This window comes from Lissotriton vulgaris, chromosome 7 (assembly GCF_964263255.1).
Source record: "Lissotriton vulgaris chromosome 7, aLisVul1.2, whole genome shotgun sequence".
Classification (NCBI taxonomy): domain Eukaryota; kingdom Metazoa; phylum Chordata; class Amphibia; order Caudata; family Salamandridae; genus Lissotriton; species Lissotriton vulgaris.
The window spans coordinates 1,732,457,485-1,732,472,042 of NC_141695.1; the positions used below are offsets into that span (position 1 = coordinate 1,732,457,485).

The window sequence follows — 14,558 nt, forward strand, 5'->3', positions numbered from 1 at the left end:
GACCTTCTTCCTGCCTTCACCTTCTTTGTGTGATAATTTGTTGATTGTTATTGCAGTTCCAGTTGCCACACCTTTATTATTTTCCCATTGTAGCAGCTTCTTCATTTACTAATGAGCTAATCTGCTTTTCCCTTCTACACCTGCTATTGAATTCAATGTATTTTCTTCCTTTGTTTTCATGTCCACCCAGTCCCTCTTCCTCCCTTTCATGGCAGTTACTTTTTCTTCCGGTCCTTGCCCAAGCATCCCATCACAGACTATGGAAGCACATGTGTCTATAACATGTCTTATTGTAGATTCACATGCTGTGCATAACCCCGTCACCTAATGTTCGGTTCTGAAAATTGCAAGGGGTTTTTGTCCACGTTTGTTTGGGGGACATTATCTCTGAGTGAACAGAGTGAGACATTTAGGGGCACATTAGGATGGCAGGCTGGAAGTAAAAAGGGACAGCCCGCCATAAGGGCGGGAGTCCTGTGAGGGCCATTAGGATGCGCCACCACACTGTCGGGCGCTTTTGCATATTTAACATTGAGGCGGGCGGTGCAGAAAGCACCGCCCGCCGTAATGCTGAAAATGCACGTCATGCATTACAATGCACAACGTGACAGGCACCAAGTGGTGCCTGCCACGTTGTAAACTGAAATGCAGGGGGGTACCATTGGTACCCCCCATGTGCACCCCCCATCCCCCAGAATCCCTGGGGGCCCACAAGGGGCCCCTGCAAGAGATTCCCGCATGCCTTTCCGTGCCATTGTTGTCCGCCCCCATGCGGGCGGTGGCGATCCACCCGACATCCTAATGACCACCTAAGTGTCAGACCAAAGCTGACAATGCACTGGGCACAAATTCCTCTTTTCCACAAATGGACTTAGACACCAGACTGTGTTACTTCGGTGGAGAGAGCACCGAAAACTCATCTTGAGCAGTGCAGAAATACTTGGACAGGTGAGAAACAAAAGGTACCATTAAGAGGAAGCACAGAGAAATTCGGGTCATAGGAGAATGTAGCCAGGCAAATGTGGACGCAATAATTATGGAAAATACTTATTTAAGCAAAGCCCACAGTGCAACACACATTTTACCTCGAAAGACAAGTGTAGGTTGTCCAAACTTTGTTCACCCAGCGAGCAAGACCAAACCAAATGTGCTTCGAAAACAGAGATGCTTTGGCTGGATGTGACATTTCAATGGTGGAATCAGATTTTCCTACAGAATTACCCAAGAAGCTTTGAGAATGAGCAGGGTAAATATAGAGCACAAAATGCAAAAAAATATTTGAGAGTTTCTGCAGTTATTGCTGAGGAAGAAGACTCTTATCATTCAGCACAGAGAGATGAGGATATGGTCGGAAGGATGCTTACAACGAGGTATGTCCATCAAAATTACCAACTCAGTGATCACCAATTAATCTCTACCATAAATTCTACAGGGCCAGAAAAATAAAATGAAAGTAGACAAACTTCCATTGAAGCCACACTAACAGAAGTCATATTAACAATATAAACCTCAAAGGGTTCTCTTAATCTGCCCCAAAAATCACATCAAAACCTCAAGTAGAGTAGCAGCCCGTGTCAGTCTGGCTTTGTGCTGAAAGCGAGAATTAGACAGTCTTGGTCTTAAAGTTCTCCAAGAAAGATCACATTGAATCAAAACAGACCTGATGTCCAAAGATCAGCCTTAAGCCAAGCCATGGCACTGAAATGAAGAAACTCAAGCAAATGAATGAACCTCAGCCAAAATTAACAAATGCACCATCCACATAGATGCATAAATAATGCCTCGTGGTCCCGATTATGAGAAGAACACATTTGTAGGGCTCTCAGTAGACATGGTCCAGGTTTTGTGAGTTTATTCCCTATTAGGATGCTCCTTAAAGGACACTGAGAGGTGGCATGCTTCATCATCAGGATTGCTCCTGGCTTGGCAGTAGATGTTGCTAGAGGGTTCACCATCAGCTCCTTGTCCTTACTGTTTTTAGGTACTTTTTCATTGATGTATTAATTGAAGGTTGAAAAAGAGTTATCCCTCCACATAAAACTATTGCACCAATAAATAACTTGTTATACTAGGTGTATGAAATCACCATTACCACCCATGTAACCAAGCAACGATTAAGAACAATGGAGAGTTACCATGCAAGGTGCGGTCTTTATTGGGCTTCATGGATTTCTTTAACAAAGCACTGGTGTGTTGTCATACTTTCCTTTGTTCCTTATTTGTTCCAGTCCTCTACTCCACACACTGATGGAGTGAAAAATGCGGTCTGGAAGTGGATGCATATTATGCAAATATACAGCACATGCATTATCTTCAGTAGACTATTTGATGCCTTTATTCCAATGTAGTTTTATATTAGACCCAGCCTCATTTCTACAAAATAGAGAACAAACATCTAATCAGGTCGCATATTTTACAGGATACAGATATGTTACACAGTGAGGCAGAATGTTGGAGTCTGTTGCCTAATGTAAGCCTCCTCCGCTCTTACACCTTGTGTTATTTGTTCATTGCTTAGTCACTCTTTTGCTCCCCGTTTGAGCGGCAGGCCCCGTGCTGCTATAAACATGAAACCAGTTCTGCACAGGATTGCACAACGAACGAATTTCAGTCTTTGAACTCCGCACTAGGTCTACGGACTACTTACTGACACTATCACCACTTTTTCGTCTTCTTGTATGTTATTCACTGGCATCCTCACAGCCTGCTTGTTATATCACTGGGGCTTTCTCAACATTATTATGTACCCTCCACCTTTCAATATGCCTATGCCTAGTTTTCTTATTGGCACAGCTTCAAGATCCTTCAGAACAGACCATACTCTACATGGCTTCAACTGAATCCCTGCCTGTAACCAGCCACTTACCAAAATAAACTCATTTTAGATCATTTATAAGCCTGGATTCTTGAAATATGCAACATAAATTTTCAAACACCCATTAATCAGAGAATACCTAGAAATGATCATTACTAAGCAATTCTGCCACCCCACAGGTGGTATTATAATAGACCTTTCATGCACATGTCACTCTAGGAAATGCTTTTAAAGAATAACCTGAACGTCAGCCGTAACTCCAAAATTACATGTGGATGGAAAGTAACCTCCATACCCTCTCCTTCCTTTTATGTTAATCTAACAATCTCCACCTTCAGTAATAGCAAAATCATGATCCAAGGCATGGATGAAAAGCTTACAAAATTGGAGGGACACTTCCAAACTCTCCTGTGGTGTCTAGAAAGCCAGTCACCATTGGCACCCCAACCTCTTCATCCTTTCTCGCCCCAATCCTAACCCAATTTACTTCTTCACTTCGCCTACCAAATTATTAACTCTTCTCCAGTTCATAGTACAGTGTTATCAATACCCTCCCATTCCATGCACACCAGCTATTTCTCCTCCACCACATTTCTTCTAACTCCAACAAAGAGACCATCTCTTCTTGCCAACTCCCACATGGTCTCCTCGATCACACCAGCAGACCACTACACTACTGTGAAATCTCTGTATCCCTACCATATTAATTCCTCAGCCCCATTCCAAGGTCCGCTAACTCCTAACCCACCTTGTTGTCACTCCCAAATCCAGCCAGTTTACACCAAGCATTTCTTCCAATTCTGAAGTCTTCTCCTCTCAGAGCCTGAAATTCCCAATGACCAACAGAGCTCCCACTCTTCTCCTGTTCTATTTTACAACACAGCTACAAACATCCACCCGCTGCCTCCACCCTAAACAATTACCTCATTGTTCATCTTCCCACCTCAACACTGCTGAATCCAAAAACTACACAATGATATCACCAACTGTGGCACACTCTCACCAACCTCATGATGAGCTAAGAAAATCTAGCTAGATACATTTTATGACATCTTGATCACCGATTCTAGCACTTCCCCTAATCTTAACAGCCTATAAATTTTGACTCACTACAAAAGAAAGCAAAGCTATTCCTTAACATACTTAAATGCACAACCACCAGTTGGGAAGCCAAATTCAACACCATCATTAATCAACTCACCCTTCTTCAAACAGCCATCCAACCAAACTCACAGTAGATTTTTTTTGAACTTCCAGGAATAGGGAACAAAGACTCAAAAGAACCAGATCACCCTCTCTTTAAGAGTGACATTGAGTATCTATGTAAAGAATATGAATCCAGCTCAGTGTCAAATATCACACACGATACGCACAACATTACAGTCATTCCAGGTTAAAAAAAGGAACAGCAGCGCCTAAGGGCAAAGACATCCACCATGAAAACCTGATTGACATCAAATCTCTAACTGACGTATTCAGCAGATTTACACGTCACCATCAAGGCACGCCTCCATAATTGCAGATCAGCAGTAAAACTCAGCGTGGAGATTGCAGAGCTTATCCACTCCAACCACCTTGATCTGAATTTCTTAATTGAGACTTGCCTTAATGGATCATCTCAGCAGCTGATGAACATCCTGGTGCCCCACTACATCATCCACCTTGATAGAAAAGAAGAAATAGGCTGTAGAAGAACCCTCATCCACAAAAAGAGCACTAGCTTCAAAAGCCTCGAAATGAATAACCAATTTTCTAGCTTCCAATGCCTTGGGCTACAAATAAAATAATTAACACAGAGCCAGTTTAGTCTCTCATCATTTCTTACCTACCAGGAGACAATAAGCTATTTGTAGAACAGCTGTCCAAGCTCATCACCAAGTCTCCTTTGACCTCCAATTTCATGTCATCTTTCAGTGTGTGATGAAAAAGAATTTACCACTTCTCTGGGGATATCTTGTTTTAGCAGGAAGGGTAGGCTATCACTTGTTTAACATTTTATGGGTGTATCCCTCACTGGAATGAAGCATTCATCGTTTTAGAAAAGTTATATGCTAGTGTGATGATGAAAGATTTTATAAGATGTTGGGGAAGAAGAGTATAACTTGTGTCTACGGGGTGAAGATTTCTGGTGAGAGCAATGACATTATGGAAGAGCTTTAATGTGCTCTTGTTAATAAGCTTTCTTGGCGGTACACAGGCGCGGCCACTATAGGAAAGAGCGGCGGGTGGGATGGCCAGGTGAGGGGGGATTTTGAGAGTCGACCACGAGGGAGAATTAACTATTTATTTATTTTTCCCTCGTGGTCGTCTCTCGAAATCTCGAGCCAATAGGAAAATCCCTGGAGGAAAATCTTACAAGTCTTCACACCATCCTTACAGTCATTATACTCAGAGATTTCACCATGCACCCACTTTACCACTAAAACCGACACGAATCCTAAGTATACTCTCAAACTAAAATGTAATGCTTACACTGTTTTATTTATATAGATTCTCTTTTGTCTCAAAATTTAAAATTTCGGAAATAATACCGAAAGGTACATGCAATCAATATATTAAAACATTTTACACAATTTATACATTCCACTGTGTGTGGTGCCAAGGTACAAGACAGTAATAAAAACAAAAGACACAATCGTTAAACAAAGCATAAAATATAAAACCCCAGTAGGAAAACAGTTATGGTTGTCTGATTAAGCATCAGTCTGATCCAATAGCCCTATGTAATTTATATGGAACCATTTGTACAGGAATATCCCTTGTATCTAGAAGTCTCTTGGCTTTTTTTGAATTCCTTAGTTAACACAGGCGTCAATGGGTTTCAGTGGTGAAAACCAATATATACAGCTCCACCTTCTTCAGGACAGAATTTCATATGGGGTCATTCCTCTCATTAGATAACGTTATATTGTAAAACTGGCAGTTACGCTGTAGGGAAAGGCCCAGATATGGTCTTTATCTTTGATGCTCTAGGGTTAGGACTCCCTTTCTTTACATTTACCGATGAGGGTTATATTCGTACTCTGCTCTACCTTCTGGATTAGAAGTAGCCTGTTTCACAGGGGTCCATCACAGAATTTTGTATTGATACAAGGATTGCCTATTTCTTACCGAAACTTGGCTCTCCCCTGCATCTTCTGCAGATATTTTAGCGGCTCTTCCTGAAAACTACTATCTCCTGCGTTCAGATCGTGCAACAGGTAAAAGTGGGGGCGGGGTGGCTGCCATCATCCATTCTAGATGGTCTTTTTTCTTAATGCCTTCCCCGACGATCCCTGCTGTTGATTACTTAGTGATGAAAACCTTATCTGTCTCTCCTCCTCTGGTTTGTGTTTTGTTTTACCGTCCTCCCCAATCTATGCTCGCCTTTCCTTCGTTAGTGAGCGAGATCTTGGCCAACCTGATAGTAAACAACTCGCGGATAGTGATTCTAGGTGACTTTAATTATTGTACTGGTGCTCCCATGGAGGACTCTCATTCTAAGGAGTTTTCTGATCTGCTTACTAATCTGAACTTGATACAACTGGTTCATTCACCTACCCACAAGCTTGGCCATATTTTGGACCAAATTTGGTCGGTCAATTTGGATATCTCTTCACTCTCAGTCTCTCCTTGTTTGTGGTCTCACCATTACTTGGTCTCTTTTTCCCTGCTATTAAAACCTGTGACGAGTTCCCGTTTACCCGCCAATGTCAAAGTGAGAAACTGGGGTCGAGTTAATATTGACTCTCTTTGCTCCTCGCTTTCCACCCTCAGTCCGGCTTATGCTGATAACCCAGACTCCTCTTTCCACGACCTGGCTCTGGCCATTAACTCTTGGCTCATCCCATCTTGTGATGAACTGGTCCCTTGGAGATCGATTCGGCTTAAGTGTCCTCATGACGCGCATAGCTGGTTTACCCCCTTTCTACAAGCCAAGAAACTTCAGCTTTGACAGGCTGAACGAAAGTGGCGCCGGCACTATGACCCCAATTATAAAACCATCTATTTCACCATTCTTAGGGAATATAAAAATGACATCCATACTGCTAAAACCCAATATTTTTCCGCAATGATTTTATCATCCCCTAATAAGCCCAAGGAAATTTTCTCCGTTCTCAACAGTCTTTCTAAACTCGATCGAGTAACCGCTAAACCTCTTCCCTCTCAGGATTTGTGTGATTCCCTCCATGATTATTTTTTCACCAAAATTTCCAGTATTCACTCCCATATTTTTCCTCTGTCCTCCTCTTTCGTTTCTCCCTCTCCCCCTCCTAGTATACATTCCTAATCACACTTTCCGCCCATATTGACAGAGAATTTTCTCAGTTTGGTGATCTCCACTAAATCTGGCTCTCCCACTGATAGTTGTCCTTCACGTATCCTCCGTGAAATTTTTCGATCTGTGTCAATCCACTGCTTACTCTCCTTAATAAATCTCTGGCCTTGGGCGTCGTCCCTAATCTTTTTAAATCAGCTATGATCGTTCCAGTGTTTAAAAAGGCGGGAGCTGATCCGACTATCTCTTCAAACTTTCGACCCATCTCCCTAATTTCCTTTTTTGGTAAGGTCTTGGAAAAACATGACGCCAACTGCCTTAGCTCTTTCATAGAGGCCTCTGACTACTTAAACCCTTATCAGGCTGGTTTAAGTCCTACTCATTGTACGGAACCGGTCACTCTCGCAGTGCTGGATGAGCTGAGAGTAAGTGCCCACCGTGGATCTACTCAGGCCCTTGTACCTCTCGATCTCTCAGCGGCATTTGACACGGTCAACCACCACTTTTTGGTCAGCCGTGTCCAGGCAGCTGGCTTCTTCGATGTGGCCTTGAGCTGGGTTTCTTCATTCCTGGAGAACCGCCAACAGGCGGTTCAGCTTTCCCCTTTTTCGTCTACTTTTCGTACAGTCTCTTGTGGTGTCCCCCAAGGTTCTGCTCTTTGCCCTCTTCTCTTCAATCTTTACATTTTTCCTTTAAACTTGGCTTTACGTAATCGGGAGGTCACAGTGTTTAATTACGCTGATGACTTCAACTTATTTTTTCCTTTTCTTCCTCTCCTCACTCTATTTCCCATTTTCAAAACACAATGATTTTTATCCAGGACTGGATGAGCTTAAACCAACTAAAGTTAAATCCCGACAAGACTGAGTTAGTCTTGTTCGGAGGCTCATCCAATCCCTGGTCTTCTAATTTTTGGCCCCCTTCCCTTGGACCTGCCCCCTCTCCTGTTAAATCGGTAAAGAGTCTGGGCATTAAAATCAGTGACGATCTTTCAATGCACACCCAGATTAGTATGATCGTCTCTTCTTGCTTTTTATGCCTCCGCACTATTCGCAAGGTCTCCCGTTTCTTCACCATTGAGGCTCTTAAGGCTATCCTTATCACCCTGGTTATTTCCTGTGTCGATTATGCCAATTCTCTTTATATTGGTATTCCGGCCTATGAACTACGCCGACTCCAGCTTATTCAAAATCAGGCGGCTAGGCTGATTTATAACCGGTCCAGGTTCCATCATGCCCTTCCGCTGCTGAGGCAACTGCATTGGCTACCCGTGGTTCATAGATGCCTATTTAAATTAGGGTGTCTTATTTTGAAATCATTAGCGGGATTAGCTCTCTTCTACTTTGCTTCTAGGCTTCCAACCTATTCTCCTTCTAGGAATTTATGGTCTTCCTCCAAGAATCTCTTGGTTGTTCCTCGTTTTGTTAGGAAGAAACACGGGGTCGAGTTTCTCCTTCCTGGCTCCCCGATTTCGGAACTCTCGCCCTGACAATCTTCGATTTTCTCAATCCTACTTGGAGTTCCGCAAAGGTTTGAAGACCTGGTTATTCATTAGTGCTTTTGAGGTCTAATTGTCACCCTGTCTGCTGCCGACTGCCTTAGCGCCATGATCCTTTTTGGTATAGGTGCGCTTTATAAATTTCCCTAACTTCAACTTCTACATATACCTTTAGTTTAAGTATAGTTTTCACCCCTGTGGTGTATATCGGGAGATGAAAGTTCCCTCGTGAAGCTATCCTTCTACCCGGTTGACTCTTCATTTGTCTATCACCGGGTGACCGAAGGTTTAAAATCTCTACATAGCGATCTGCTCCATTCCCCTCTTTTTTGATGTGTCTCTCGAAATCTCCCCTCACCTGGCCCCACTGCCCATACTTGCAGCGGCCCCTGCTGGCAGATCATATCTCTTTTATATTGACTTTGCATTGTTGGTTATCAGACTGTAAGGTGGATTTCCACCATCTGTGATCTAGTGAATGCCCTTTTTATGCTTTGTTACAGATAACTTTATCTGTTGTAGTGAGAGGTCTTGCCATCAATATATCATAAATTATATGGAGAGGATGGGTTTTCGCCAGTGCTCCATTACCATTGGCTCTCATGAGTTTTCCACAGATTGCTGCTGTTTAGATGGACTATCCATCAAAATAATGACAATTTGAGGATGGTTGCATCAAGTAGTCGTGTTAAACCTGCAGATGGAACATGCTGTGTAGCTTCAGCTCATCGGTGTTTTCTCATGTTTTTACATTGCTGTTACAACCACATTTCAAATATTGACTCATGGCTTTGTTGATTGCGGTTGGATGCCTACGAGTGGCATGAAGTGAAGTCACAGCGCCAGTCACTAATAGTTTGTGCATGGAGAAGTGTGGCTCACTGATTAGAGCGGCAGACTCTGATGCAGAGGTCTGGCCCGGGACCAGGGTTCAATTCCCGACGCGGCAGGGTCCTGAACCCAAAAATGTCCACGGACTCGATAATTCTCGCCTCGGTGCCTATTCTAATCATGGGGTCCCACGCTGCAACTCTGGGCAATAGCTGCTTAATCTCCACTACGGTGGCCCACCTGCTGCGGGATGCCTGGCTTTCACCTTGGGGATGCCCAGTAGGGGTTATCTCTCAGGGAAAAGCCAGGACGGGTTCCCAAGGCAAGCGCCTTGATGCCTTCAGGTGATACGTGCGCTATATAAGTCACAATACATTTACACATTTACATGTCATTTCTCAGGAAGTGACCCGAGGGTCTGGAAATCTATTCCACTGGTAATCAGGTCAGCAGTCTCCCTTGAAAACATCAAAAGCAAACTCAACCTTACTGTTTCTAGGTCCAGTCCAAACTTGAAAGACCACTCTTAGCGCTCCAAAATCTTTCATATATAATGCGTTCTAAGTTATCACCTATTATGGTTTTATAAATTGGGTCTGCTTTCTCCTTCCTTACTGCCTTGCAAATTAGTGGTTGGAAGTTGTAAAGCACTCTGTAGGTCCTCTGTCCTTTTCTGTGCTACACAAAAGCCACAATAAATACATAAATGCATTGTGAACTTGAGTGTGATGCCTGGATGAACCATTCTAGTTAGGCCTTGAGACGATGGCCAACAAAACACATTTGAACAAAAGCAGCTTGCAATTTTGTGAGGCCAACACTAAATGGTGGGAATGTTTATAGCATGTGAATCTAAAACATGATACAAACATACATGGTGGTTTCAGGTAAGTGACATTTTTTGTATGTGCCAAGGTGGGGGTGAGTGAGTTACAAGATCATAACGCCATCCTTCATTCATCCAATCCATTCTTTTCTTCATTTATCTTCCTGGAGTTATCTTGTGTTCTTTTCATCTGTTCATCTAGCTACCACATAAGGTCCACACAATCAGCTTCTCAGTGATCCAAGACGTGGTCGTCCAGAACATAAAGCCAGCCTCAGTGACTGTGATGGACTACTACCAGCCAGGTGAGCACAGGTCTCTCTTTCACTGTGTGCTTAGCCAGGCATCTCAGGAACCATTTTATAAAGCCAAGTAATCTCATTGCCCGCACTGAACCAGAAAATTGAATGTTAAGCAAGGCCAGATCCAGACTTTCTAGCATATTGAATAGCAGGACACCCACTTCCACTTCCTGGAAGCCTCTCTATCCCACATCATTGGTTCTGTTACTGCAAAATAGCAATGCAGGGAAGGGCTTGCTGCAGGGTTTTAAGGTGTGTCTTGCAAAAGTCATTGTGTAGATTCAATGACAAAGATTGTTCACCGCTGAGAAAATGGTATTTGTAAGTAACGGAACCCTCAAAAACATCTTTGAAAGTCATGTTGCCTAAAGATCTAGGGATGACAACTTCACAGGACACTTCAATATTTTACTTTTTAGATCTCAGCTACAGACAGCTTCGGCTGTTCGCGTTGAGAAAGCTACCCCTCAAGTAAAAATCTACTCGAGCGGCAGAAAGTAAAGCAGCGCCCGCTTGCACTGTGCATGGTGCTGTTAGCGATGATTGCACAGTGAGGACAAGCACCCAGAACTGAAAGTTACTGCGAACAGCATTTTTCTATCGCTCTCCTCCGCTTGTGGGGCTCGTGTAGCGCGGCAGAGTTTTTTTCCACTTTACGGAGTTTCGCGTAGTGCAACACTGTGAACTCCGCCCAGGGTTATTTATATTTAAATTAAATATGCCAATCAGTTGTAAGCCAATTTTACCATGACTTAGAGAGTGAGCACAAGCACTTTAGCCCTGGTTAGCAGTGGTAAAGTGTGCAAAGGCCTATGGCCAACAAAAACGAATTCAGCAAAAATAGGACGGTTGAAGGCAAAAGGTTTGTGGGTGACAATTGAGACAAGATCAAGTCCAACAGTGCCCCACTCATAAATGATATTCCACTGACAATAAATGCTAAATCTGTCTACATTACCCACCCTGCTTACATCATTCGCACCATTCACACAGCATATATCACTCTCATCACTCACACCAACAACAATCACACCACGCACATTGCACACACATCACACTGTATACACCAATCACATAATTTGCATTACCACCAGTCACACCACTTGTCACTCACACCAGTAACACAGCTTATACTACTCGCATCATGCATACCACTCACAGTTTATTTCAATCCCACTGACACAGCCAGGTTCTGTGTCCCCATCGCCCTTGGGATATTAATGTGGCTGTATTCCCCAGCCCTAGTAAACAAACTTCAGTCAACCCCATATCTAGTCAAATGAGAACAGATGCTTCTTCTGAAAACAGAGACACTACATCTCCAGATGATCGAATGTGAGTTCCACATCATGTGCCATTAAATAGTCGAAACTGGTGAACTGAATGGTGTAGGTTTTACGAACCCTAAACTGATCAGCTGCAGCCAGCCTTATCTTGTATGTCAGCTCACTGTTTATGTCAAAAACATTGTTGACTATAGGTGTTCCTTCCTGCACATTAGCAATCAATAATGCTGTGCAGCATTTTGCAGCACACAGGAAAGTAGCAAATTGACACTATTTAACCCCTTCGCAGCGGGGGAAATTCCCCAGCTGCGCTGGGGGGTGGGGGCAAGCGCAGCACCACAGTGCTGATGATGAGCTGAGCTCGTCATCAGCCACAGTGCTCGTGTGCTGATGACGAGCTGAGCTCGTCAAGCCCACGTCCGTTCTTTAGAACGCTCAGCACAGCGGGGAAATTAGCCCCGCGTGTTAGCGTTCTAACGGCCATGACGAGCTCAGCTTGTCATCAGCACACGAACACCGCGGCTGATGATGAGCTGAGCTCATCATCAGCATGGGAGGGGTTAATGATTGTCTTTGTGCAGGAAGAGACACCTTCCTGCACATAGGCAATCCTTAATGGCATTTCACGAGGAGAAACAAAAGTATTAACAGTCGTTGCACCAATCAAAAGCCCATATTTACAAGCGGCATTAATCCACGAAAAGTGGCTGATCGCTGCTTTGTAAATATGATGCACAGAAAAAGTGACGTTCCACTGGTGCAATTACCTTGTAAATATGCCCTTAAGGGCATGTCCATAGACACTGCCAGAAAACAGCAACAGAAAAACATCCCTACTGAGCACATCATAATCACATGGCCACCCAACTCGTGCCCACCTATCCGGGGTGCAGCTTATCAGCAAAAGGGCATGTCCACGAAAAAGGTGCAACCAGTCCAACATAAGCATATTCAAAGTGGCTGTCGCTTCCTTTTTTTCCAGCATGATAGTGCTAAGCTTACCACTTTTTGTACAGCAGTGACCTAACAGTAGAGCTCACAGGTTTGTTTGCCTACTTCATTGGGCCTGGTCGGGCGTCTCTCATGCCCGCCCTTCTCACTGCATTCCTGTCCAGCAGCCCAAGACTGATTTCCACATGAAGGTGGAATTGAGGACAGATCCCTAAAACTGCACCCTTCCAGCCACAAGAGTGACTCCTGATATGGGGACAACTTCTTCCTTCCCTGGCTCCACCCAAGACTTGCAGTATTGCTTTGCTTCCTTTGAGCTAATTAGACTTACACATTTGATAGGCATGGTTTGTAAGTTAAAAGCCCAGGAATAAAAACAGTGGGTCTCATTTATGAGGCCCTGGCTGCACTTTTGAGCCACAGGAGCGTCACTTTTTTGATTCTCCGGTGGCGCAATGTTCCGCAGCATATTGAGAAGGCCACCAAAGCCACTTTACATTGATTTTCATGGCCTTGTTAATATGTTCTCCTTTCACCCAGAACACTGTGTGAAAGGGGCGTTCCGTGGGTGTTGCTGTGGGTGAATTGTAAACCTGGGAATGCGGCATCAGATTTCTATGCCTCCACGGGGAGGCGTAGGAGTGGCGCAATGAGGAGAAATACTGTTTTTCGAGCTCGTTTTTCCTCTTTCTATGCATGCTGCATTCTGCAGCATGCATAGAAAGAGGAAAATGCCTTCAGGGATTGTTTCTGCGCTGGAGCATGACTGCTGTTTGTGCGACGGCGCAGGGGAAAAGGACAGGACTGCACCTTATCTGTAGATACAGTCATTCCTGACCTTTTCTTTTGATGTACGGCAACGCAGCAGGAAGGCACGCTGCGTTGCCGTGCGTCCAACGTTTGTAAATGAGGCCCATTCTCCGTAATGACATGTAGTGAGAGGCTCCCTTTGTTTCCCCCCTTTCACTGTCACTACGTTTAGCATCATCACCATTCCTACCACCATCACTACCACACCATTTGTGCAAGCCTGTGTTTCCGTTTGCATTCTTTAGCCCCTGATAGCCAGATCTATTGGCTTTGCCATGCCTTGTTTATTTTTTAAAGCTCCTTTTGTACTTAAATGATGTCTTCGCGTTACAGTATTTCAAAGCCAATAGTATCTTTCCTGTGTTCAAATTAGAATCAGCCGCAGAGTTTTTATTGCAAGAATATGGCGGCCAGGTTTTCAAAGTACAATGTTTTCTTATGTATGTAAAATAGGACTATCGCACAAGCTTGCCAAGGCCAGGCCTATTGACTTTGGCAACGAGTGGTTAAATAGGCATAACTTTCTTTTGGAGAGTGAAATAGTCATTAGAGAGATCAGTGACCGAACAGGCACGCATGCACTTGTCCAATCATAATCATTATATTTTGTTTGTTTTTTACGCAGAGGAAAACGCTGTCGTTGAATACTCAGCCCCCTGCTCCAAAACGTAAGTCTCCACTTCCTGCCTGATACTCTGAGCCAAAGAAAGGGACTCAGCTGGAGGAGGAAACTAGATGAGAGGAGACAGAGGGAGGATGATGAGGGGAAGGAAGAAATGAATGGTAGTATGAAGCGAGGAGACAAGGGGGCGTGGGAAAGAGAAAGGAGGAGGCGCGAGAACAGAGAACGCAAGGGGAAGAGATGTAAGGATGATAGAAGGAACAGCAGAAAATGGATGAACAAGCATTTGCAATGCAATCGGTCTCGCCTTTGGGACCTTATATGTACTTAGCTATGCAACACATTAGCCTGGGTGCTGA

The 14,558-nt window shown here is 43.9% G+C and overlaps 1 protein-coding gene across 1 annotated transcript in view; it reads left to right on the forward strand.

The window, feature by feature from the left end:
* LOC147706487 (alpha-2-macroglobulin-like protein 1) overlaps positions 1-14,249 on the forward strand; it is a 287,367-nt gene extending 273,118 nt beyond the window's left edge. Inside the window, exons 34-35 of the mRNA XM_086929620.1 lie at positions 10,431-10,533; positions 14,203-14,249. Of these exons, the coding sequence (XP_086785746.1) occupies positions 10,431-10,533; positions 14,203-14,249 (150 nt within the window). The remainder of the gene's footprint in view (positions 1-10,430; positions 10,534-14,202) is intronic.
* Positions 14,250-14,558: the final 309 nt, after the last annotated feature.